We start from the raw sequence: 25,742 nt of genomic DNA on the forward strand, positions 1-25,742 counted from the left end.
CCACACCGGTGGCAGTCAGTGCTGGGTTGCTGTGGCCATAAAATTGTATTAACCAATATCACCCCAGGACTGACTTCCGGTGTTTGGTGGAGCTTTCAGTTGGTCGTTATGGACCCTGGGTTTTTATATATTAGGATGACATTGAATGAAATGATGTTATTCAAGGACCTGCTCCACAGACTGAATTTCAATCCCCACTTGTGGCACTTTGGCTAGACTCCTTTGTGCAGGGTACACACTGTACAATTGTACAACAGTCATTTTAAAGTATGAGTAAGTTATAGGAAACAATTTATGCTCAATAATCTAAAGCCTTGGTTAGCTTATATACAGTTTTAAAATGCTTAAGTCATCCATGCTTGTCATAAGTTCCTATTTTAAAATTGCTCACACTCAATAGGAAACACTGTAAAAGGGGATGGCAGTGAGCCAAACATTATTATTATCCTAGCACCTTCATTCCTGCCTAGATCAGAAACATGATTCATCTATATGCCTCTGACATTTTTTCTGGGCAAGTGCACTAGAATTAAAACTAGGATAATTGTAGTTCAATGGGAAATCAAGAGCAATGAAGCTAAAAAGCATGGATATATGAAAAGATGGATAAACTAAATTTATACCTGCACCATACTGCTCTAGTTGACCTGTCTGGATTTGACTCCCTGGACTGCCTAAACCTGTGCTATAGGCCAGATCCCATTTTTTGCTCACCCTCCTGATTACTGGCCTCTCTTGGTGAGCCCTACCCTTTGACATTCAATGATCAGTCAAATATTAAGTCTTGGCTAACACCACTAATGTAGACTCTCATTTCATGAAGGATTAAGAAACAAAATTTTGCAAATGCCTAGTTCTTCTGAGTGTATTTTACTTTAACTCCTTGCCATAAACCTCTATAACTATTCCTGTTACACTTGATTTTTACACATTAATTTTCTTGGTACTAATTTTTTTAAAAAATTATAGTTATGAAATATCTGCAGCATCTGTTTTCTATTTATTATATAATTGTTTTATTGAAGTGTAGGCTGAAAAAGACCTTACAAATCAACACAACCCCCATTTTATCACAACTCTTAATTTTCATTATGAAAGTTAGAATGTTTATTATAAAAATTCAAAAATTTAGATAATTAATAAGAAATTTGAATCATAATGTTACATATATTTTTAAATTTTATTGAATTTATTGGGGTGATATTGGTTAATAAAATTTTATAAGTATCAACTGTGCACTTCTACAATATATTGTCTGTGTATTGTATTGTGTGTTCACCACCCCAAATAAAGTCTCCTTCTGTCACCGTTTATTCCTCCTTTTGTACCCATTGGTACTGTCTCTTAAATCCCCCACCCCCTATTCTCTCTGGTAATTACAATACTGTTGTCTGCGTCTACGAGTTGTTGTTGTTGTTGTTGCTTTTATTAATCCCTTTACCTTTTTCAGCCACCCCCCAAACCCTCATCCCTTCTGACAGCTGTCAGTTTGTTCTCTGTATCTATGAGCCTTTTTAAAATTTTGTTTGTTTGTTTTGTTTATTAGATTCCATATACAAGGGAAATCATGTGGCATTTGTTTTTCTCTGACTGGCTTATTTCACTTAGCATAATACTCTCCAGGACCATTGATGCTGTCACAAAAGGTAAGATTTCCTTCTTTTTTACAACTGGTAGTATTCCATTGTGTAAATGTACCACAGCTTTTTTTTTTTTTTTATCCACTTACCTACAATTGCATCAAAAATAAAATAAAATACATAGGAATAAATTTAACCAAGGATGTAAAAGGCTTGTACTCAGAAAATTATAAAGCACTGAAGAAAAAAATTGAAGAAGATACAAACAAGTGGAAGCACAAATTATGTTAAGGTAGGAAGAATTGACATAATTAAAATGTCCACACTGCCCAGTCAGGTTTGATTCCCAGTCAAGGCACATGCCTGGGTTGCAGGTTCAATCACCAGTAGGGGCATGCAAGAAGCAACTGATCAATGAATCTCTCTCATCATTGATGTTTCTCTCCCTCTCCCTTCCTCTCTGAAATCAATAAAAAATATTTTTTTAAAAAATGTCCACATTACTGAAAGCAATTTATAGATTCAACACAATTCTGATCAAGATACTAATGGCATATTTCACAGAAGTAGAACAAATGATCCAAAAACTTATATGGAACCACAAGACTCCAAATAGCCACAGCAATCTTGAGAAAGAAGAATAAAGTTGAAGGACTCATGCTACCTGATATCAGACTATACTACAAGGTCATGGTAATCAAAACAGCATGGCACTGGCATAAAAACAGACATATAGATCAATGTCACATACTTGATCAAGGTCACATACTTGTGAATTTTTTTTTTTACTTAAAATGCTTGTTGAAGTTTTTTTTTCTTTATTGATTAAGGTATTACATGTGTGTCCTTATCCCCCCCTTTGCCCTCCACCCCCTCACTCATACGGTCACCACCCTGGTGTCTGTGTCCATTGAGTTAGGCTTATATGCATGCATGCAAGACCTTTGATTTTTCTCTCCCTCTTACCCCCACCCTCCCCTACCTTCCCTCTGAGGTTTGACAGTCTGATCAATGCTTCTCTGTCTCTGGATCTGGTTTTGTTCATCAGTTTATATTGTTCATTATAATCCACAAATGAGTGAGATCATGTGATATTCATCTTTCTCTGGCTTATTTCGCTTAGCATATTTTTAAAATTATAACTGTCTGTTATTGTTCTGATGGTGGCATTTTGGAACATTTATTTTACTTCTTATTTTTGGCAGTTATAATGCTAAGATGAGCCTAATTATAGCTAAAGATTTACCCATATCGATGATTATTTCTCTAGGATCACAGTGGGATTCTTGGATCAAAGAACATTACAAGTTTAAGGAATTTTAAAAATATTGCAACATAGTCCCAAGAAATATTTTGCCATTTATACTCCCATAAGCAGTGTATGAGAACACCCATATGCCCAAACTTTCTCCGACAGTGGATATAAATATGTAAGAGAAACATTGCCAATTTGACAGATAATAAATTATATTTCTTATTTTAACTAACACTTATAAACTAATTTTTTTATTGATTTTTTACAGAGAGGAAGAGAGAGGGATAGAGAGTTAGAAACATCAATGAGAGAGAAACATCGATCAGCTGCCTCTTGCACACCCCCTAACTGGAGATGTGCCCGCAACCAAGGTACATGCCCTTGACCGGAATCGAACCTGGGACCCTTGAGTCCGCAGGCCAACGCTCTATCCACTGAGCCAAACCGGTTTCGGCTAAACTAATTTTTTAAAATATATTTTATTGATTTTTCACAGAGAGGAAGAGAGAGGGATAGAGAGTTAGAAACATCAATGAGAGAGAAACATCGATCAGCTGCCTCTTGCACACCCCCTACTGGGGATGTGACCGCAACCAAGGTACATGCCCTTGACCGGAATCGAACCCAGGACCTTTCAGTCTGCAGGCCAACGCTCTATCCACTGAGCCAAACCGGTTTCGGCATATAAACTAATTTTTTGTTTATTATCCATTTCATTTTTTCTTTTGTAAATTATCTGTTAATGTCATTTACACATTTTTATGAGGATATGCACTTTTTCTAGATATGTTCCAAATTTTCCCAAGTTTGTTTTTCCTGAATTCTGTTTATGATAATTTTGACACACATATTATTTTGACATTTTAATGTGTTCTTTTATGATTTATGAATTTATTGCCATGAGAAAAAAGATCAAGATTGTGTAAATATTAACCTATTTCACTTATATTTTCCTCTAGTATTCGTATAGATTTTTCTTTTGTTTTTTTACTTTTATATCTTTAATACACTTGAAACACATTTTGAAATATAGTGTCACAAGAGGATTCTGTCACATTTTGTTCTTGGTCAAATCACTAAATCTCTCAAGTCTCAGTTTCTCCATTTATAAATTAAAGACCTATCAGACCAATAGAAAAGGTAGAAATTCTAAATACTTACTCAGGAGCATATGAAAATACAGTTTACTATAAAGGGTATATATATATCTTCTATTACTAAAGGAAAACTAATGCTCTCATAAAAATCTGTCATTTTTACAGATGTTTGCTTGGTTTTTATTTTCAATAGTACCCAATGTCTAACTATTCTTATAACATACTAGAGGCCCAGTGCATGAAGATTCATGCACTCGGGGGCGTCCCTCAGCCCAACCACCCTCTCACAATCCAGGACCCCTTGGGTAGAGTCCCTAGGCCTGGCCTGAGATCAGGGCCTATCAGGTCTTTCCTTCCCCGGTCTGCAGGAAGCTGGTCCCACCCCCGCCGCTGCCACTGCTTGCCATCTGTGCAGCACTGCCTTCCCTCCCCTGCCACCGGTGGCCTCCCTCTGCAGGCGACAGGCTGGGGTGCAATGGATTGGCTGGCCTGGGCCTCCCTCTTTCTTTGCTGGGGGGTGGGGCCAGCCATGAAAGGGGCTGTCTGCCTACCTGATTGCCCCTAACCACTGACCTACCTGCCTGATCACCCCTAACCACTGGTCTGCCTACCTGATCACCCCTATCCACTCTGACTGCCTGCCTGATTGCCCCTAACAGCTTGCTTGGGGGCAGGGCCATCCCAGTGAGGGTCTCTCTGCCTACCTGATCACCCCTACCGCTGGTCTGCCTACCTGATCTCCTCTAACCACTTGCCTGCCTACCTGATCACCCCTAACCACTGGTCTGCCTACCTGATCACCCCTAACCCCTCTGCCTGCCTGATTGCCCCTAACCGCTTGCTTGGGGGTGGGTCCAGCACTGACTTCCAGTTGGTCAGCCTCTGGTTGTCACAGGAGCCGACCGCCAGTTGTCTGCCATCCATCACAGGCTCCCCGCTGGTGCCCAAGGCCACACCCTAGCATCGCCAATCGGCTACCCCGGCCTCCCTGAGTCCCGCCCCCCCCGCACCTCTTGGCCAATCGTGGGCATAGCGGAGGTACAGTCAATTTGCATATTACTCTATTATTAGGTAGGATGTTCAAAATTGGACCTTGAATAACTTTAACCTTCATGGCTATGGATTCCATATCTTATACTTAGTTATATTTGTTTTGGTTAGATGAGCCTAAAGCCCAAAATTGGAGGACATCTTACCAGTTTTCCAATCATGTTGATTGTGCCTGATAACAACATCAAGTTGAATAGAGAGGGTGACATTTAGGCATTAGAATTGACATTTTCCTTATATAAGTTAACTTTATAGCAAGTGCCTATAGGATAAGCAAGTGTTTGTTCTGTTTTGAAGTGGTATGTATGTGGATTCATTTGACTGGCAAAGTTAAAAGTGTTAACTAATCACAAACTTCAACAATGTGGGATGCATATAGATTGTAATTGGTTTGTGTAAATACCTAGCACTGAAGCAATAAAGTTCATATAAACTGTGAAGAAATGCTTTTTAAAAGTCATGTCATTCTGTTAAATTTGGGATTGTGCATGATTTTACTGATAATTTTTATAAGACTCTCTAATAGGTTTTTAACTATAAATCATTATTTATTTTTCACCAGATGTGACTTATTATTAATACAAAAATTTTTAAATTGTTTTATTGCCCTAGCTGGTTTGGCTCAGTGGATAGAGTGTCGGCTCTGGACTAAAGGGTCCCAGGTTTAATTCAGGTCAAGGGCACAAACCCAGGTTGTGTGGTCCATCTCCAGTAGGGGGCATGCAGGAGGCAGCTGATCAATGATTTTCATCATTGATGTTTCTCTCTCTCCCTCTCCCTTCCTCTTTGAAATCAATAAAAATATATTAAAAAGAAAACCTATAACAAAAATTGCTCTATTTATGGATAATCAACTTTGTAGTTAGGGCATTAAACACTGTCTTTGATACATTTATTGTACAGTGTATTACCAACAGAATTGTGTACCAATGAGGATTAACACAATATATAAGAATTTTACACCTAGCCCTAACCAGTTTGGCTCAGTGGATAGAGTGTCGGCCTGTGGACTCAAGGGACCCAGGTTCGATTCCGGTCAAGGGCATGTACCTTGGTTGCAGGCACATCCCCAATAGGGGGTGTGCAGGAGGCAGCTGATTGATGTTTCTCTCTCATCGATGTTTCTAACTCTCTCTCCCTCTCCTTTCATCTCTGTAAAAAATCAATAAAATATATATTTAAAAAAATAAAAAAATAATTTTATACCTAAAAGAGGTATAAATATGTCCTCTGGGGAAAATAATAGATTACTTGGTTTCTGGATGAAGTGTGATTAATAAAGCCAGCAGCTCCACCTCAGAAATTTATGATTTAGTGGGAGGAGTGAAAAGGAAAAATTAAAAAATGATTAGTGTGCCTCAGTAGGGAAAAATGATTAAAGTTTAAATTTTAAAAAGTTCAGTATCTGGTATATTTGAAAACCTGAAAATGTTCTTTTGTGAGCTTAATTCATTGCATACCCACTTCACTAATAAAGTTAACTTTGGTGATGGTGTGTCTGCTTGTCAAAGTCAGTTTGAGGGAATGATCAAACCTGAATCAGAGAGGGCTTCCAGTTTCACCAAGGGAATATGAGATTGGCTGCTATCTAAGGACAGATTATATTTACAGGAAGGAATGAAGCAGCAGAGGTAGATTCGTTTTTAGGAAGACTGGATAGTGTTTCTCTAACCACCTCATCCCCACCCTTTCACATGTGCAGCTCCTACACGAAGCTTTTTTTATCATGAAGCACTCAATCCACAACTCTTCTTTCTTTTCAAACTGCCTCTTCTATCTTCTCTGGATTATGTTCTCCCATATCCAAATTTGTTACTTTTCCCACAGTACTCCCAATTTACAGCTGCTTCCTGCTGTAAAGCACTTCTCTCTTCTAAACTGACAGTGGCCCTGCCCCTCTCTATTTTTACTCCTCTGACTTTCTCCATCTGGTTTTCTCTTTCTCACATGCACAAACACGGTCCATCAACCCTTGTACTCCCTGTGTTGTTCTGCCTCTAAGTCAAAGCTTTTACAATCAGGGTGTTGTTTGAAGTCAGTTATACATGTATATATTTAAAAGAATTATCTGATTAAACACCATTAGATGGACAAAATCCTGTATGGTAAATTGATGGATCTGTGTGATTCGTATTATTTTATACTACTTGGGCAGAGGTTTTCAGAGTTGAGAAAAATACAGTCATTTTTACCTCCATAAAGTAAAGTAGGATGCTAGTCCATCCACAAAAAACAAAGGTGGAGTCACTTTCTGAAAATAAGTATTACAGTTTCTTTGAGAAATTAAGCTATTGAGAAAGACTTTCTGAGTGGCAGTAAAGTCCCCAAGTTGGGTTAGGAAGCATATATATTTAATCAGTCTTTAGCAAGAGTAGTACCTACTCAAGCACTTAAGAAAAAGATTGCATGATAAAGCACAGTTTCTCTGACTTCTCAAATTTAGAGTTGATTTGATAAATGCTATGCATTTCCATTATATAAAGGAAAAAAAAAAGAATGTCATCATAGAGAAATAGATGGGTTCTTTTACTTAATTTAGTTTCATCACTTGCTCTTTCTGTGGGAATATCATTCAATCTAGCTCATTACAAAGAAGCCATACAAGGATTTGTGGTAGCTATGGAATTAACCTATGACATGACTGAGTGTTTTTTGTCAGCCTAAAATTTATTTTTTCTCTGGCTTTGGCCCATTGATTTTGAAATAGAGTAATTTTATATAGTTCTATATTTAAGTCCTTTAAAAATCAACATTGCTTAGTAACATTTGATAATCAAAACCCATTGTTACAGTGCAATGTAATAGTTAAGGAAGGATATCTTTCTCACTCATTATGCTACCTAGTTGTTTAGTGATAGTCACATATAAACCTCTTGTACCATGGTAGATGAAGACAGCACTATGATATCAAACTTAAGACTCCAGTGGAAATAAATTATTGGTCCCGTTTAGTGTTTTTGTTATAATAATTCTCAGAATAAAGTATAATTTAAAAGATATACTCTTATTGATTTCTTAGAGGAAGAGGGAGAAAGAGAAACACCAATCCGTTGCCTCCCACATGCCCACTACTGTGGATTGAGCCAGCAACCCAGGCATGAGCCCTGATCTGGAATCAAACAGGTGACCTCTTGGTGTATATGACAATGCTAAATCCACTGAGCAACACCGGCTGGGCTGAATGAGGTATAATTTTAATGTCTTTTCTGGTTTATGAAAGGTTGTAAACTTAAAAAATTTCATCGCTTTGAACTTTAACCTTTTCAGCCTTCTGTAGTTTGATTGGTTGCATGTGTGCCTCTTCCACCAGGCTACAGAAGTTGTAAAAGAAGAAAATAAAAATGGCTAGTGAATCACACTTTGGGACATGAATGAAAAAGGTCAAAGTTGTACAGTTAATTATTGTCTTGTAGAGAATATGAAGCCATTAAAATTCCTATGCTGTAGTCTTATGACAAGGAATATATTGAGAACTATAAATAATAAACAGTACATGAATCTTTTTGTAACAATGATTAAAACTTAGAATAGGAAATATTTAACCCATTCCCATTCCCTTCAAAAGAAAGGAATACTTAGTCGATGTTTATCTTTCCCTCTCATGTTTAGGAGCTATTTAAGCCACAGAAAAGAAAGGGAAAACATACATGTTTCAGGAGTGTTGAATATATTTTGTTATAAGCACTTTTCAAAATGAATAGGATGTTGTGGTATAGGATTAATATTGACCCATATTGCATCAGAATAATAAAAAAAATAATTTTAAGGCAATCATCTGTTTTAAACTGGATGTTTTGCTCTCTTGGAGGACCTGTGATAAAAAAAAAATTATATAGTATTTCTATACAGAAGCCACGAATAAAAAAATAGTTGCAGCCTGGCTGGCTTGGCTCAATGGTTGAGCATTGACCTATGAATGAGGAGGTCTTGATTGGAATCCCAGTCAGGGCACATTCGCCGGATTGTGGGTTCTGTCCTGAGTGTGGGGGCCTGCAAGAAGCAGCCAATCAACAATTTCTTCCTCATCATTGATGTTCCTCCCTCTCTCTATCTCTCTCTCTCTCTCTCTCTCTCTCTCTTTCTCTCTCTCTCTCTCTCTCTCTCCCCACCTCTCTTCATCTCTGAAATCAATAAAAAATATATAAAAACACTTGTATTTCACTTGCATTTAACAATAGGATCTCAAGCTTATTAGATCCTTACATTTACTGATAGCTGTTATATAGGTATACAGCTCTACATAAGCTATATATATAGTATATATCTTATGTAATCAAGAGATAATATGCAAATTGACCCCCATGCCATCACAAGATGGCTGCCCCCATGTGGTCAAAGATGGCCGCCCCCATGAGGTCAAAGATGGCCACCACAAGATGGCTAGCAGGGGAGGGTAGTTGTAGGCAATCAGGCCAGCAAAGGAGGGCAGTTAAGGGTGACCAGGCAAGCAAGGGAGGGCAGTTGGGGGAGACTGGGCCAGCAGGGGAGGGCAGTTGGGGGTGATTGGGCCATCAGGGGAGCAGTTAGGCATTGATCAGGCTGGCAGGGGAATGGTTAGGGGGTGATCAGGCTGGCAGGCAGGTGAGCGGTTGGGAGCCAGCAGTCCTAGATTGTGAGAGGGATGTCTGACTGCTGGTTAAATCAGCACACAGAACCCCCAAGGGGTTCCAATATTGGAGAGGGTGCAGGCTGGGCTGAGGGACACCCCCACCAGTGCACGAATTTCATGCATATATATACTATATATACTCTAGTATATATACTAGAGGCCCAGTGCACGAAGTTGCTCTAAAACACAGTGCCATTGTATATGAACAACCACTAGATTAGAAATGTCTTTAGAGGAAAATTCTTCAAATGAGCATTTTTCATGCCCAGAGCTAATGATGTAGGTGGTGTAAGATCTCAGTTAAAGGCTGACAAAACCCACAGATCCAAATAGGCACCACAGAGGTATAAATAAAACTTCAATGCTTCTATCTGCTAATAGTTATTCTTTGTTGCTTACTTTAGGTGTTTAGGAATGACATAGAAAATAAACACAGGGTGTTTGGAAAGAGAACAGAGGGTTGTAAAAAGAGCAGATTGTGTTGGCACTTTTTTGTTACAGTGAATTTGTCATGGTTGCTGTAATTGTGAGTAAAGTCTTTATGAGCATTTATCAGGGCACTTCCTTCAAGAAGGAAAAAGTATCCTTGTTCTGCTGCCACTTACCACACCTTTTGGCAACTCTCCAGAGATGCAGCACTGCATTAATACAACAACTTGATTCCTTGTCAAAATATTTAACATCTGGCTCAAAAGAGATTTTTGATGACAATAAGTATGCTCAACTCCTCTGTTCATTAAGGCTGAAAATTCAATAAGTGCTTGGTATGCTGGGACTAAGCTACCTTATAGTGAACAGCTGTCAAATGATTTGCTGAATACTTCTGCTCAACCCACCACAGTGAATTGATGGAACTGTGCCAGCTTCAGGACATATACAGGCTTAGGGAAATTTTAGCAAGCTCCTTCTGAGCTTTGCACTACCACCTATAAATGTAGAACAAACTATTAGGAGACAAAGAAACTTACCGGACCAATGTATCCTTTTTACCAGGGCAGTAAAGAAACAGTTATTGGTGCTAAAAGCACATTAATGGTTTTGCTTGTAGGATAGGTGTCTTTTGGATCTGTGGGCTTTGTCAGCCTTTAAGTGAGATCTTACACCACCTACATCATTAGCTCTGGGCATGACAAATGCTCATTTGAAGAATTGTCCTCTAAAGACATTTCTAATCTAGTGGTTGTTCATATACAATGGCACTGTGTTTTAGGGCAATTTTGTGAATTAAGTTGTGCAGTGGTCAGAATGGCCATCTTTCCACCCTGCTTGCTGTACCCATATTTCTGTCTCTTGAACTTGAAAAAGCTCCCATCTGGGCATTTTGATAATCTCCCAGAACCATCATTTTAATGGGGTGCTATAGCACATTATGAAGAGTGCAAGTAGTACCATTAGAGAAAATAATTTCACATGAGTGATATATTTTCACTTGCATTTATAAGTCTAAGTATATACTAGCCCTTTTTTCAGAGAATGGGTAAAGGGATCACCTCTGCTCTACCTTGTTCCTGGACATTTTAAGCCAGTCTTACATATACCATCCTATCTAATAACGAGGGAATATGCTAATTGACCCTCACACAGTCACAAAGATGGCAGTGCCCACAGCTAATAAGGAGGAAATATGCTAATTGACTGCCATGCCCTCAAAGATGGTGGCACCCACAGCCACAAGATGGTGACGCCCAGTCCCCTCAGGCCCCCAGCCACCCAGAGGCAGCCCAAGGCACAGGCAAGTCTTGGATGGCAGCTGCCCAGCAGCCCAGGGCCTGCCCAAGGTGCAGGCAAGCCTTGGATGGCAGCTTCCCAGCCACCTAGGGCCGCCCAAGGCTCAGGTAACCAAGGCCAGCTGAGGCTTGAGCTGCCAGCAGTGGCAGCAGAGGTGTTATGGAGTGTCGCCTTCCCCTGATCACTGGGTCACCTCCCGCTCCTGAAGGCTCCTGGACTGTGAGAGGGGGCAGGCTGGGCTAAGGGACCCCCCCTCCAGTGCATGAATTTTCATACACCAGGCCTCTAGTCTATAATAATAAAAGTGTAATATGCTAATTAGACCAGATAGCCGAACAACCTCCTGGATGTCATTACAGACATCCTTCCTGACGAAGCCATGGTGGCAGGGTCTGAGGCATAGGTGGTTAGGGGCCATCAGGCAGGCAGGCAAGTGGTTAGGGTGATGAGGTAGGCAGGCAGAGTGGTTAGGGGCAATCAGGCAGGCAGGCAAGTATTTACGGGCAATGAGGCAGGCAGTCAGAGTGGTTAGGGGTGATCAAGCAGGCAGGCAGAGGTGGTTGGGGTGATCAGGCAGGCATCCAGAGTTGTTGGAAGCAATCAGGCAGGCAGAAGCAGTTCTGGTGATCAGGCAGACAGGCTCATGGTTAGGGGCAAGCAAGCAGGCAGGCAGAGGGGTTAGGGACAATCAGGCAGGCAGCCAGAGTTGTTAGGGGCTATCAGGCAGGCAGGCGAGCAGTTAGGAGCATCAGGCAGGCAGGCAGAGTGCTTAGGGGTGATCAGGCAGTCAGGCAGGTGAGCAGTTAGGAGCCAGCAGTCCCAGATTGTGAGAGGGTGCAGGCCAGGTTGAGGGATGCCTGCCCTGCCCCTCCATGCATGAATTTAATGCACCGGGCCTCTAGTGTACTTAATAATCATCAGTTTTGAGAGGCAAACACTAGCTCATGTTTCAAACAATGCTTTCTCCATCTCTCCTGCCCATTTTCCTTTTTGACCTGTCAGCCTGGTTCTGCCTCTAACTATGAAATGTTAGCTTTGTTACTCTCACCTCAGTCTCATCTAGCTACTTTTCTGTTGGTACATTCTTCTCTATTATCTGGACTTTGGTCTACCTTTATGGACCTTTTTTACCTTAATACACCTATCCTGCTCTGAACAACCCCCATAATCTTAAGTAGGTAGGAATTCCCCACCCTAGACTTGGCCAAGTCTAGAAAGATTCCAATGGGCCCTCTACACAGTCACACAGCTGTAAGCCAGTGATAGGGAGCCAACTAAGCTACTTAGAAAACTTTGGGACATTACTGATTTAAATTTCTTAAAATAGAAAACAGAATCAAAGGTTTAGGCTCCCAGAGTGGTGTTTATAAAAATAATGCACAACACTTCCACCTTTAGGATCTTTATTGAATATCCACATATGTAAGGCACATTATTGCTTAACAGAGAGTAAGAAGGTAGAGGGTTTCAAATGCAAAAACATAAATGAATAGCTTTCACCTTTTTCCCCTACACTTTTTTACTTTCCCCTTTCTTTTTTATGGTTTGTTCTCTCTGTTTAAGAATGGATGAGGTTGCATTTCACTAGAAGGGAAATTGCCAAAATAGGGAAGCAGTGGGGGGCGGCACATTGGGGGAGGAGGAAAAGGCATAGGTAAATTGAGAAATGGGTGGGAACTCGGAGGTACAGGTGGTATAAAGCAAGGACCACTAGTGAACCAACCTAAACGTGAAACACTAGGAGGCACGGTGATGGGTCTTGGCCAATTATCCATGGGGTACCATGGGCCTCCCATTGGGAAAGCAACTTGAGCCATCCTTTCATTGCCAACCATTTTCATATTTCCTGGAGGCACCTGCATCATTATCCCTGATCTAATAGTGGGGACAGGTGGGGGATCTTTTATCAGTGGGCCCCTGGGTGGAAAGAACCCTTGACCTTGTTGCAAAGCCAAATGGAACTTTGCCTTATTGACACCACTCTCAGCACCCTCATTGCTGAACCTGGTCCCCTGTATCTTCAGTGAGGGAGAGCGGCCAGGGGATTTTTGGGACACATTAATAGAATCTTGTCCCATCTGGCTACAGCCTGCCAACCCCACAGAACTATTTACTTCTGCTGTTGCTAGGGACCCTTTCGCAGCAGCAGGTGGTGACCCGTATGGGTGTTTGAGAGCTCTTGAAATGTCGACAGGAATGCAAGATCCTCTTCTCTCCCCGGGGCCCTCCAATTGCCCTCTTGCTAGATCTGGCGGCACATAGAAGGGAGGTCTCAAAGGCATACGAGGTTTGCCCCAGGATTCCACCTCTTCCTTCAGCATGGTACTCGAACACTGGAGGAGTATGTTGGGATCTGGTCTTGGTTTCACACTGCCATCTACAGCCATTGCTATGGGTGAAGAAGCATGTTCTTCAGGGCTTGCAAAAATAGAAATAAATAAGTTAATAAAAATGAAAATGCAGCAACCAGAAAATATCTTGAAATACGTGATTGATTGAACTCGCTGAATACACCAGGGGAAAGGAGTCAGAAAACACTTTTACAATTCGACCTCTTTGGCACCAGGTTCTGTGATTACCCTTTTGACTAACCTGTGGCTCCACCCCATTTCCCGTTTCCCCACCTCCTCACGGCAGCAAGGAAGACTAGAAGACCCAGATAGTTTCTTTAAGGGCCACAGTGTGTAGGTATGCCATAGAAAACACCAGCTCTTACAGTACCAGTAGGATCAATGATCCACTAAACCTAGCATTCAGATTCTGGCAGGCATGCTTGCGACACTTGCGAGGGAAACATGTTTTCTTTCCACAGAAGCCGAAGAAAGGTTAGTTATGTTAAAACACTGCAGTTTGTTCCTCTTTATGCAGCATCATTCAATGGTCACACGGAATTTTGTTAAAATTTGATTTCATTCCACCCATACCGCACCCTAGAGTACGAATTTCCTCGTGTTTAAACCCCACTATTTAGACGAAGGATTTATAACTTCTGTTTTGAAATTACTTTTAAAAACCGCCACCCTTAAATTCAGTATTCGTACTACCTGAGTTTATAACCTACAAGTATTTGGGATCCCCTCCCATACCACCTCTGACTCACTCGTCCATGTCCCACTTACACCGGAAAACAATTCAGTTGTACTGTTTTGTACTTACACATTCTCAATACAAGCCATGGAGAAATTTGATCAGGAAAGCCGGAGAAAACCGGCTGCACGCCCACGCAGGCCAACTCGGTCTGGAGCGATATCTTCTGCGTCTGCCTTAGAGCAGCTTAGCCACGCGAATGAAGCCAGGGACCAACTGCTTTGTTCTAGGCTTGGTGTTCTCTTGCTGAGGTAACCTGTTGCTAGGTAACGGGGGCAGAAGAATGAGCTGGGAGGGGGAAGGTATACGTCTGTGACATTCTGAAGCTAAATGTACGATTCCTTTTTTACACAGTAGTAGATGGATGGTAAAGACATTCAGTCCCTTTGCCCAGTTGCAGTCCAGTTGGAAAGACAAATCATTTCAAGATTTTAGAAGACTCATGGAATCATGATCTTTTATAAAAAGTTACTTCTGAAGTTTTACTTAGGAAAGACAGTTGTCATGTTTCTTCTTTGAGTTTGTAAATACAAACATTGAGAAGAGTTCCATGTCTAATCTCATTTAAACTTCCATTTTGGTAATTCATATTATTAACTTGGAGGGGAACAGAGATTTGGGGGGTTAAATTACTTTTTAATATGAGTTTCTCATGTGAAGATGAAACAAAATAGCACTATAAAAATCCATCTAAGAATCATAATGGCTTTTAGTTTTCAGCCCCTTGATTTGCAGTTATTTTCTTCATCCTACCTTCCAGTTTATCAGCTGTGTGTGTAATATATATATATATATATATATATATATATATATATATATATGCATAATAGATATCAAAATGTACATATATTAGCTCATATTTTGCCTTGTAAATTTTTTAAATTTCTTTATTGATTAAGGTATCACATATTTGTCCTCGTACCCCCATTCCCATCCCACACCCCTCCCCACACATGCCCCCACCCCCCTGTTGTCCTTAACTGCCGGTTAGGCTCATATGCCTGTACACAAGTCCTTTGGTTGATCTCCCCCTTTACCCCCACCCTTCCCTACCCTCCCCCCGAGGCCCGACAGTCTGATCCATGCCTCCTTGTTTCTGGGTCTGTTCTTGTTCATCAGTCTATGTGTTCATTATTTCCCCTAGATGAGTGAGATCATGTGCTATTAGAAATACACTTATAAGAACCGAAAACGAGACAAGCAATAATGGTTATGGTGACAGGCAAATGAATCAGTGTGTAGTGAGTTTCTTTCTGGGCCAACAGTTCTTTTGAGACCCAATTTCAATGTACAACAGTTCCTTATGTGTACATGTCAGCACTGACATTTCAGTTCTGGATGGTGGACAAATGGTGGTAATGCAGGTCCGACTCTGTCTGGTTTGGTCCTGGGCAATCTGCAGTGATGCACAGCTGCTAACTGCTAGTATGGGAAGGCCACATCAGCGTCTTCCATCTCTGGACTGCTTCTCTTCTGTCTTCATGGCTGGAGTACTCCTGTCGATTCCTCTCTTGCTGGAATCCACATGGTCTCAGAGTTGTTTTCTGGAAATATACAAACATATTCTCGACCAAAAGTTAATAAAGGAATATTTTCTATAAATTTGACTGGGGATCCTTTTTCAATTTTTGCCCAAATGATTTTCCTCTGGCTTGTTTTGTCACCTTGTGTGTTTTTCATGGGTGTCTTGCTTTTAGCCTTACAATTAATTTTCTAAAGTATTAATTTTCTAGATGTAATTTACTTACAGGATATTTTTCCTTACATGATATTCCTCTACTATCCCCTCCTTTTTTGATTTAAATGTTAGGAGGCTTTTGAAAATTTTATGCCATCAAGACTACACTATAAAATTTTCAAAAGCCTTGTAACTTTTTTGCACTTTCTGTTTTCCTGCCTAAATTCCATCCCCCCTCCCACTTTAAGAAAGAATACTTCCCTAGTTTTTATTTTCTGCCATCGATCTATTTACAGATTACTCACTCTAAAATTACAAAGGCCATCTCCTCATCTAAGATTGCTAACCTTGCTCTAGGATAAAGCCATAAACTTAGCCCACTTATTTGAATTTACCTAAGATCTGTGCTGTGTAGAATAGACCTTAAAGAACTTAAAATATCTTTATTCCCAATATCAGAATGTGCTTGTATATTTCAACAGGTTATATATAGTTTATTTTTGCTTAAAGAAAGATAACAGACCCACACCAAGTGTTTCAATGTATAGATGTGTGTAATGTGTGTGTTTGTGCACTCATGTATGTGTGCAATAAATACGTAGAAGATACTAATGCAAAAGAATGGTCACTGCTGCAAAGCAACACAACTCATGATAGAAAAGACCTTTTTGGGTCTCTAAGTCCACATCTTTCTGCCAAGGTGTCTAGTCCCTGTCTATACAATATTGAGCTTTTGTTGTTTTATTAATCTCATTGAAAGATGAAAGTGACATATTTCCAGAGGAAACATGTGTAGCGTGATTCACTATCAAAAAATCTCATGATTCCCCAGCTTCAGTTTCTTTCTTTTATTTTTTCCCAATATATTAGCCTTGTAACTATGTAAAGGAAAACTTACTATTAGCAGTATATTTGTGGTGGAATGTTTAGACACTTTTAATATTTGCCATATCAGAGGGAAAATGCAACTTGGGTTAATGCCTGCTAATCATTGGTAAGTCATATTTACATCGTTTATGCATGAGAGCTTGAATTTCTTTTTCTGAATAGTGGCAAGAAAAACCCCAGGACACTCTTTTATGTCTATCAAACTATTGGAATTATTGGCTGTTTTTACCTAGAAATGTCTGTTTAAAATGTGAACCCTGAGAAAGAAGATATCTACTAAAAAGGGCTCCTGGTAGTTAACTGGGCTGAAACAAACAAACAAATTAACAACAACAACAACAAACCCAACAAACAAAGAGCAGAGTCTACCAGCCATTTATACACATGCCAACTGTACTTCAGGGAAAAGCCTGTTACCTGCCTCTCCACTGAACTGCCTTCCTGCACTGTGTTCCTGCCATCTGAGCCAGCCTTTATAAAGTAGTTTCTGGAATCTATTTCAAGCAATAAGACTGAGGCTTTCCCTATCCAATCAGAGATGCACAAGTTATCTCCATTAGCTTCTTCACTGACCAATCAGGATAGTGACTTTTGGGCTAATCAAACTGTGAGGATTTGGAAACCTCATTTGCATGAGGATGGACCAATTAGGGAGCAGGGGTAGGGATTTCTGTCTATATAAGTCAGCTCCCTTCTGGCTCTGGGAGCGCATTTTCTCTTCCATAGAAGACTGCTTTTTCCTGGGTGGAACTGAAACACTAAAAATGTCTCACTGGAACAGAACAGAGCAGACCAGTGCAGGCCAGATCAGACTGGCATAGAATAGAGAAGGATAGCCTGAAGAAGACCAGAGCTGTCTAGCCAGAGAGGGCCTGACCCCATGGCTACCTGGCCCCAGGGTGACCTCAAAGTCATTAAGATAATTATTGAGTTGTTCCACAGCTGTGCTGTTTTCACAGCCATGCTGTATCACAATTAAGCTGTTTTTCACTTAATAAAGTTTCCTTCTTCACCACGCCCCAAAATGGAGATTTCTGTTGGGATTGAGTTGGTGCCAGGGACCACCAATTGACAAGTTAAATATCATTTTGATTGGATTAGATGAGAGTGGAGTGTAATATAGGCACCAAATAGCTGGAAACAGTGACAAAGCCAATGGCACCTGAGAACTTCCCAAAACCATAATAGGCATCATAAAATTATGAATACTAGCTCAGACTTTGCCTTGTAACTTGTTTGCTATTGTGCAATGAATGTCTATTAAATGCATACTGCATAAAATCATTAGTTGTCTTAGTGTGGATTGTACCAAAACTTTCTAGGGAGAGAAAATAACATCCATTAAAGAATCAAAGAATGGCATAAAAATGAATAGACACAAACCATTAGCTGCATATCATAAATTAAGACCACAATGGAATTTCAGAAGAAGGAGCTATAATTTTAGATTAAAGTAGTTGTGAAATATTTTATGTGAAGATGGGGCTTGAGTTGTATTTTGAAGGATGGATACAATATACAAAGGGAAAGAGGGTATGACATCCAGAAGGATGTCTGGAGGTAGGAAAAAAGTAAAATATTTAGAAATTTGTAGTTCATACTTTTAATCCAAATTAGAGCTCATGTTTGAAAGAAATACAAAGTGCTAATTGGACCTTCTAGAGATAGCAAGATCAGCCAGATAATTAGTAAAGTTGTACTTATTGGGGAATACTTGAAGACACTCAGATTTTATAGTTAAAGGTAAAACTAGAATCATCTTAAAACCTACCTTTGACAAAAAGCTGGTAAGCTACCTCAATTACTCATTGAGCTCTGAAAAATGAATTAATAAATTGCATGCCTGTTTGTTTGTTTGAGTGACTGCTTTTAGGACAGATAAATGGGTAATAGAAGTTGAAGATTTGCTAAAAAAAATAGCTTATTTGTAAAAGTAGCTTAGCTATAAATGCCTTTCATTACACATACATAGCCTCTAATTTCATGAAACAGCTCCAGATATTACTCACATATATCTCAATAGGTTTTTGAGGACTTTATTGAAATGCTAAGTGAGGACCATAAAAGAACATGTTTACTTTTCCACAACAATTATGAGGTCATGAAAAATGTGGTGGTACAGCTAAAATCACATTTTTTCAAAGAAATTTTTCAGATATGTAAGTGCATGCCAAGTATTACTTAATATACATCCTTTCAAGAAGTTTTACTTTGGGTGGTGGGCACACAATGCAATATACTGGTGATGTATCATCTATATATATATAAAAAGGTAGTGACCATAAGGACAAAAGGCTCAACCGAGCGGGAGTCAGTCCTGCAGTCAATGCTGGGTTGCTGTGGCGACTCAGCACTGACTGCTGCCACTGCTGAGGGGCTGCAGATCAAGCCCAGAGAGAGAGGCCTGGAGAGAGAAGCAGAGTCTGATTCGTAGCCTTCATGACAGCTGTTGATCAGCCCTTGCCTCTCTCTTTCTCTCTGGGCCTGGCCAGCAGCATGCCTCTCTTTCTCTCCAGGCCTCCATGGGAGCTGCTGATCAGCCCCACCTCTCTGATCAGGCCTGGAGATAGGCCCAGAGATGCTGACTGGCATAGAAACTGACCAATCAGAACCAAATCTGGGTGAAGTGCGAGGAGCCAATGGCTGTCTAGGATGTGGAGCTTTTGACACTGACTGGCATAGAAACTGACCAATCAGAACATAATCTGGGTGGAACCTAAGGTGGGGGCTGAGGAGGGGTTTTAAGGCAATTTGGGGCAAGATAAGGCTGGCAGGGGAGGGAAGTTAGGGGTGATCAGGCAGGCAAGCAGAGGCAGTTAAGGGTGATCAGGCAGGCAGGCAGAGAGGTTAGGTGCAATCAGGCAGGCAGACAGAGGGATTAGGGGCAATCAGGCTGGCAGGCAGAGGCAGTTAGGGGTGATCAGGCAGGCAGGCAGGCAGATGAGCGGTTAGGAGCCAGCGGTCCCAGATTGCGAGATGGATATCCCAGATTGGAGAGGGTGCAGGCTGGGCTGAAGGAACCCCCCCCCCCGCCATGCACAAATTTTATGCACCAGCCACTAGTAAAATTATAAACTTCAAACTTATATACTCTTATTGACCATTGTCACCAATAAATTTAATTTTATAAAAAGATACATACTGAAATAAATACAGATAGATGATAAAAATAATACATCTTTTCTAGTTAGTTTAAAAAAGAATACAGGAGTTAGAGACAGATGGATGAGTTTCTCTGTTCCATCAAACTAATAAGGAAGTGATGAGATTGTCAAGCTGATCTCTGGGGAGACAGTTGTCAAAAGATTTCATCCATTAACTCACTTTCTAAATGCAATGTAGCTATGCCTATGAAAAGCTCTGCAAGTTAAAGATGCCTAAAAAGAATTTCTACAAGATAGACCAGATATTTTTAGGAGTCTGCTATTTAATTCAGTGTATTAAAAAGCATGAGTGTAATGAAAGCATTATATTATCCCGGAAGGGATCAGACAACATTATTCAATTGCACAACTATAGGCAGTACTCCTGTCCTCTCTGCCACCAGCTGTCCTGCAAACTCTATGTGGTAAGTGATGAAGATGAACAGGTGAGAGTGTGGCTATTTCATCACCAGTACTGGCAAAAAGAACTGACAATATATGCCTCACTGTTGGACCTATTTGTATGAAGTTCAAGAGACTATTATTGCTTTTCTCAAGTTCTTTGTTCCAGAGTTTTGAAACATTTATTTGTTTTAAATAAAGTAATTTATGGCAATTATCCCCAAACAAGTTAAATTTTCCTGGTATAAATCAGACGTTCCTTCAACAAATATCACTCTAATTTTTATTGATCTCCTGAGAGTCAGACCTGGAAATTAAGTAGCAGTAGGAAAAGTCAAGTGATAAAAAAAAGGAAGAAGGAAAAGGAAACAAAAGGTGTTGTGTTTGGGGTTTTTTTGCCACCTACTCTGTACCAGACATCTAGCATATTTTGTGTCAGGTAATATAGCAAACCTTTAAAACAGTTACTACTGGTATACCTATTTTATACATGATGATAAAAGAGTTGAAGTTAAGTTGTTTTTTCCAAGATCCCACAGCGAGTAAATGGCAAATAATATTCAGACACAGCCAATCTGACATGAGAGCCCATATTTCTTCCAATTAACCACGTGGCTTCATTACTGCAGTTCTAGGTGAATCACATGTGGCTCAGATCAAAATATGTGTACCAGATTCATAGACTCATTGACAGTCACCTTAAGATAGTTCTGCAATGAAGAAATCATCTAAGTTGCAATGCATCGCAGAAAGCCTGCCCATGAAGGATAGAGTAAGTGATTGGAGATTAGACATTTGATATTATTCCAGCAATATGGTGAGGATGAAAACTCTTGTCATGGGTTTGGTGATGGAGAAACTAACATAACCATAGAACAGCACTGAGGTACCATTACTAATTAATTTTAGTATGTGCCCAGTATGACTAATATTAAGATTAAATTGATGGTAAGCTCTTGAGTTGCAGATATAGGGTTCCTCACATTTCTGTGACACTAAGATGGGACGTAGCCTATAATCATGATTAGGTCATCCAGCTTCCAGTATTAGTACAACCGAGAGAACATAGAGTTTAGTGTGTGTGTGTGTGTGTGTGCGCGCGTACGCACACACAGGTTTGATGAAATGAGGAGGAGGGTTGAGTTGTCCAAGTGAGCTATTAATGATAACTCTGTAGAATGCCTTTCTTAATTAGGGAAATTAATTAATTGAAAAAATAAAATAAAATGAATGTATTTTTGTTCATATATATATTATAAATTAAGATATAAACATAGACTAATAAGTAAAATGAGGAGAATTAATGAAAAAGTTAATTTACAGTAGCCCATTAGATCATAAGTTTATAATGATGTCATATATAATTTCAGAAGGAATTAAAGACATACTTAATTTCTTGAACACTTGATTTGAAAAACAAAACTATTATGGATTTGTTTCTTCTTGCTTATAAATAAGACACTGAACATTCATGTTGCAAACATTTTATCAAACTTTAATAAAAATGGATCATATCTGCCAAGCTAAGAGCTTTGGTTCTGGTATCAGAAGAACACAAATCTGGGCTCAGATCCAGCTTTACTACTTACTGGCTTTGTGACTTTGGGCAGGTTACATAACATCTCTGAACCTCATTCTCCTCATTTGTAATGTGAGATTATAGAGAGCTATGTAAAATCATGTATAAAAAGTGAATGTTAATACTAGGTGATTAAAATTTAATCCCGTTCCTTATGCATATTAGACTCAGCTTTCTTATATGTAAACTAGAGGTCCAGTGCACAGGATTTGTGCACTGGTGGGGGGCGTGGCCTGCAGGGATCAGCCCACTGTGGGAGCACTGCTCATCCTGGTCTGCCAAGCAGCTGTGGACCCACCCTGTGAGCTGCTGCTCTCTGGTATGGCATTTTCTGTGGAGCCAGAGCACTCGCCTCTCCAGGGGACACAGATGGGGCTGCGCCCAGGGACAATAGCACTGAGAGGTGGCAGAGTAGACCTCAGTCCCACAATGGCCACGAACCTCCCTCCCAGCCGCTGGGCTGCAGCACTCTGTGGCCTGTGGGAGTCCAGAGGAGGCGGCAGGGAGCAAGGAGAAGGAGCCTGGGGCAACGATCCCAGCCTAAGTTCCTGCCCATTGGCCCGGGGTTTGCAGCAGGAGCAGCCACTCATCCCAGTCAGCCGAGCAGTGCTCCCATTATGGTAGCACACTGACCACCAGAGGGCAGCTCCTGTGTTGAGTGTCTGCCCCCTGGTGTGCATCATAGCCACTGGTCTACCAGTCATTCTTGTTCTGCCATTCGGTTGCTGGGCTTTTATTATATAGGATGGGGGTGATGATACGTCTCTTAACTACTATTTCAGGGCTGTTGAGGAAATTTAATATGTTAATATGTTCTTTGCAACCTGTAAATCACTTTACATATGTTAGGCTAATATAACTCTGGGTGATATTTCAAGGGCAAGAAGACTTTGGGGCACATTTAAATAACACTGTGTAGGTGGCCACCTATATTGCCTACATGTAAGGCCATTTTCCTTTCATGAATCATTAAAATGAGGAGGATTAAGCATAGTATTTTAAAAACCCCATGGTGTAAAATACTTTAAACTTTTCAATCGGGGCTACATAAATCTCACCTTTTGTTGTATTTAATGACATAGCTGTGTTAGAATAAAGAGTCTGTGTTTTTGTATTTAGCTATATATTTAATTGGGCTTCAGAATCTTGTGTTCTCACAGCAGGAACCACTGAAAACCCCTGTGATGATTAGAATGGAAAGCCTGAAAAAAAGAAGGTGGCTTAGTTTCCAGATAGTGAAGATTTGATGGATTCTCTGAACAATTTGTAACTTTAGAGAAAAAAACATATTTTTCTGATTCTAGTCATCCCACCCCAGCCTCCACACACAACCCTCTAAAGTGATCTACTAAATAGTGTGCTGCAGAAAGTGTAACACTTTTATAGACTGACCATAATTCAGTGTACAGGAAAATTTGCTGATGATACTCAAAATTAAAATAATAATAAAGCTCATGCAGAGAAACCATTCTTAATTCTTGTGTAAATTATGCTGTATGACTATGTTGCTGACATAAGTGTTTGTTCAAAGGTCCTGGATTATCATGTGTGGAGTCATCTCTTTATTTGCCTTTAATTTTGAAGTATTTCAGATCTTTCACTTTTAGTTTTTAGAGTATTACATTGATATGTGTGTTTATTTAGGAAAGAGTTCATCAGAAGAAAAGTGCAGACTGTGGAGGGCCAGGAAATTGGAAAGTGCCTCTTAGAAGATTATAGAAGGCCCTGGTGCACTGGTGGAGTCCCTCAGTCTGGCCTGTGGGAATCAGGCCAAAACCTGCAGTCCAACATTCCCCGATGGGTCCTGGAGTGCAAGAGGGCACTCTGCAAACTTGCTGTTGCTCTGCAGCTCCTGCGTTGAGCATCTGCCCCTTGGTGGTCAGTGCGCATCATAGCTATTGGACAGTCAGCCAGTCACTTAGACTTTTATATATAGAGATAATGGAGAAATCTCAATCAGGTATCAAAGTCTCAACAACCCTATAGTAATAACTGAACCAAAGTGATGAGCTCTTCCAGAAGCACTGGGTCATTCTGCATATGGCAAACCAGAGCAAGTAGTGGTATGTGCTATTATATTATTTCCGGTAACTTATGCACTTCTTTATGTCTGTGATTCCCAAATTTTACTGAATAACAGATTTACCTGAGAATCTTATTAGCAGATTCCCACCTAGCTGGCCTGGCTAAGTGGTTGAGCGTCGACCTATGAACCAAGAGGTCATGGTTCAATTCCTGGTTAGGGCATATGCCCTGGTTGCGGGCTCGATCCCCAGTGTGGGGTGTGCAGGAGGCAGCTGATCAATGATTCTCATCATTGAGGTTTCTGTCTCTCTCTCTCCCTTCCTGTCTGAGATCAATACAGATATATTTTTTAAAAAAGTAGCATATTCCTGGGCTCCATCTCCAAGATTATGATTTAGTTTATCTATAATGGGACCCAGTATTCGGCAGTTTAAACACTTCTTGATTTTGAAGGGGTAGTTTTTGGATCACAAGAGAGAAATACTGACTAGTTGATCTTATAGTCTTGAAGCTTAACTTTCTGGAGACGAGCCCATCCTTCTAGTGGGCACTCTTATTTTCTAGATCTAATGCTTTGACTAGATACAGGAGCACTGGAACATAAAACCATTTGACTTTACCTGATGCCTCCAGTTCTTCTGTGTTTCATAAACCTCCAAATATTATAATTTCTTTTGAATAGTGGTTTTGATTTTAGTTCATCTAGAGAGACAATTCTGAAAGTTGGGAGGGCTGAGGCCTTTTGGAGAGACTACAACATCAAAATATTTTCACTATTAGATGAAGATATTCCTTTTTTCACTCTCATCTCTCATGAGTGTACAGAGACTACATGATATGTGATATCATCACTTTGATGATTAATGGAATATGTGTTTGTATATTGCTGTTATAAATTTTTATCAGTATTAATTTCTAATATGCTAAACACTGATATATATAACAAACTCAAACAAAACCTCTTTGGAATCCTGATTTTAAAAGTAAAGTGGTCCTAGACCAAAAAGTTTTAGAACTTAAGTTCCATTTAACCATAGTTTTAAATGTTCATCAGACAATGTAAATTGATGAAATTGCTCCCAAATCTCAATGAAATCTCAAACCTGGTTGAAATATTTAGGTTCTTTTTTTTTGCCTCCTCTTATAAATCCTTATAATGGAAATGAGTAGTACAAGACAAGTCAACAATTATTGACTTTTTTAATGTCTCCAGTATTATCAGTATTCTGTAAGCTATTGTCAATGAGATAAAAATACGTTATGACTTAAGGAACTTACATTTATTTAGCAAAAATAAAAAAACATAAAAAATCAATGTCTAATTGTGGAATGTTTACTATTACTTTTCTTAAAATTTAATCAGAAGTAAAGATGGTCAACAATATAATGACAGAGAATTTCTTGGAAGAGAAAGAACTGTCTCTACTCTACTTTGAAGGATGAACAAAATTTGAATAGGAAAAAAAGTGCTCTCAAATTAAGTCTATTCCTAAAACTGACTACAGATGGGAATCTCAGAGGATTTTTATTTTCATCCTTGCATCTGTCTATGTTGTTTGATTTTTTAAACAAACATCATTTTACTAAACAATAACATTATTTTAACACAAAAAATATTATC

At 39.8% G+C, this 25,742-nt stretch overlaps 1 protein-coding gene across 1 annotated transcript; it reads right to left on the reverse strand.

Annotated features, from left to right (window-relative positions):
- Positions 1-12,705: 12,705 nt before the first annotated feature.
- Positions 12,706-14,605, reverse strand: PRR32 (proline rich 32). The gene is made up of 2 exons (XM_008153919.3): positions 14,476-14,605; positions 12,706-13,737 (listed from the first exon to the last, which is right to left on the reverse strand). Exons 1-2 carry the CDS (start codon positions 14,493-14,495, stop codon positions 12,858-12,860), a joined length of 900 nt encoding a protein of 299 aa, XP_008152141.3. The 5' UTR covers positions 14,496-14,605; the 3' UTR covers positions 12,706-12,857.
- Positions 14,606-25,742: the final 11,137 nt, after the last annotated feature.

Source organism: Eptesicus fuscus, chromosome 1, assembly GCF_027574615.1.
Source record: "Eptesicus fuscus isolate TK198812 chromosome 1, DD_ASM_mEF_20220401, whole genome shotgun sequence".
In the NCBI taxonomy this organism is placed as follows: domain Eukaryota; kingdom Metazoa; phylum Chordata; class Mammalia; order Chiroptera; family Vespertilionidae; genus Eptesicus; species Eptesicus fuscus.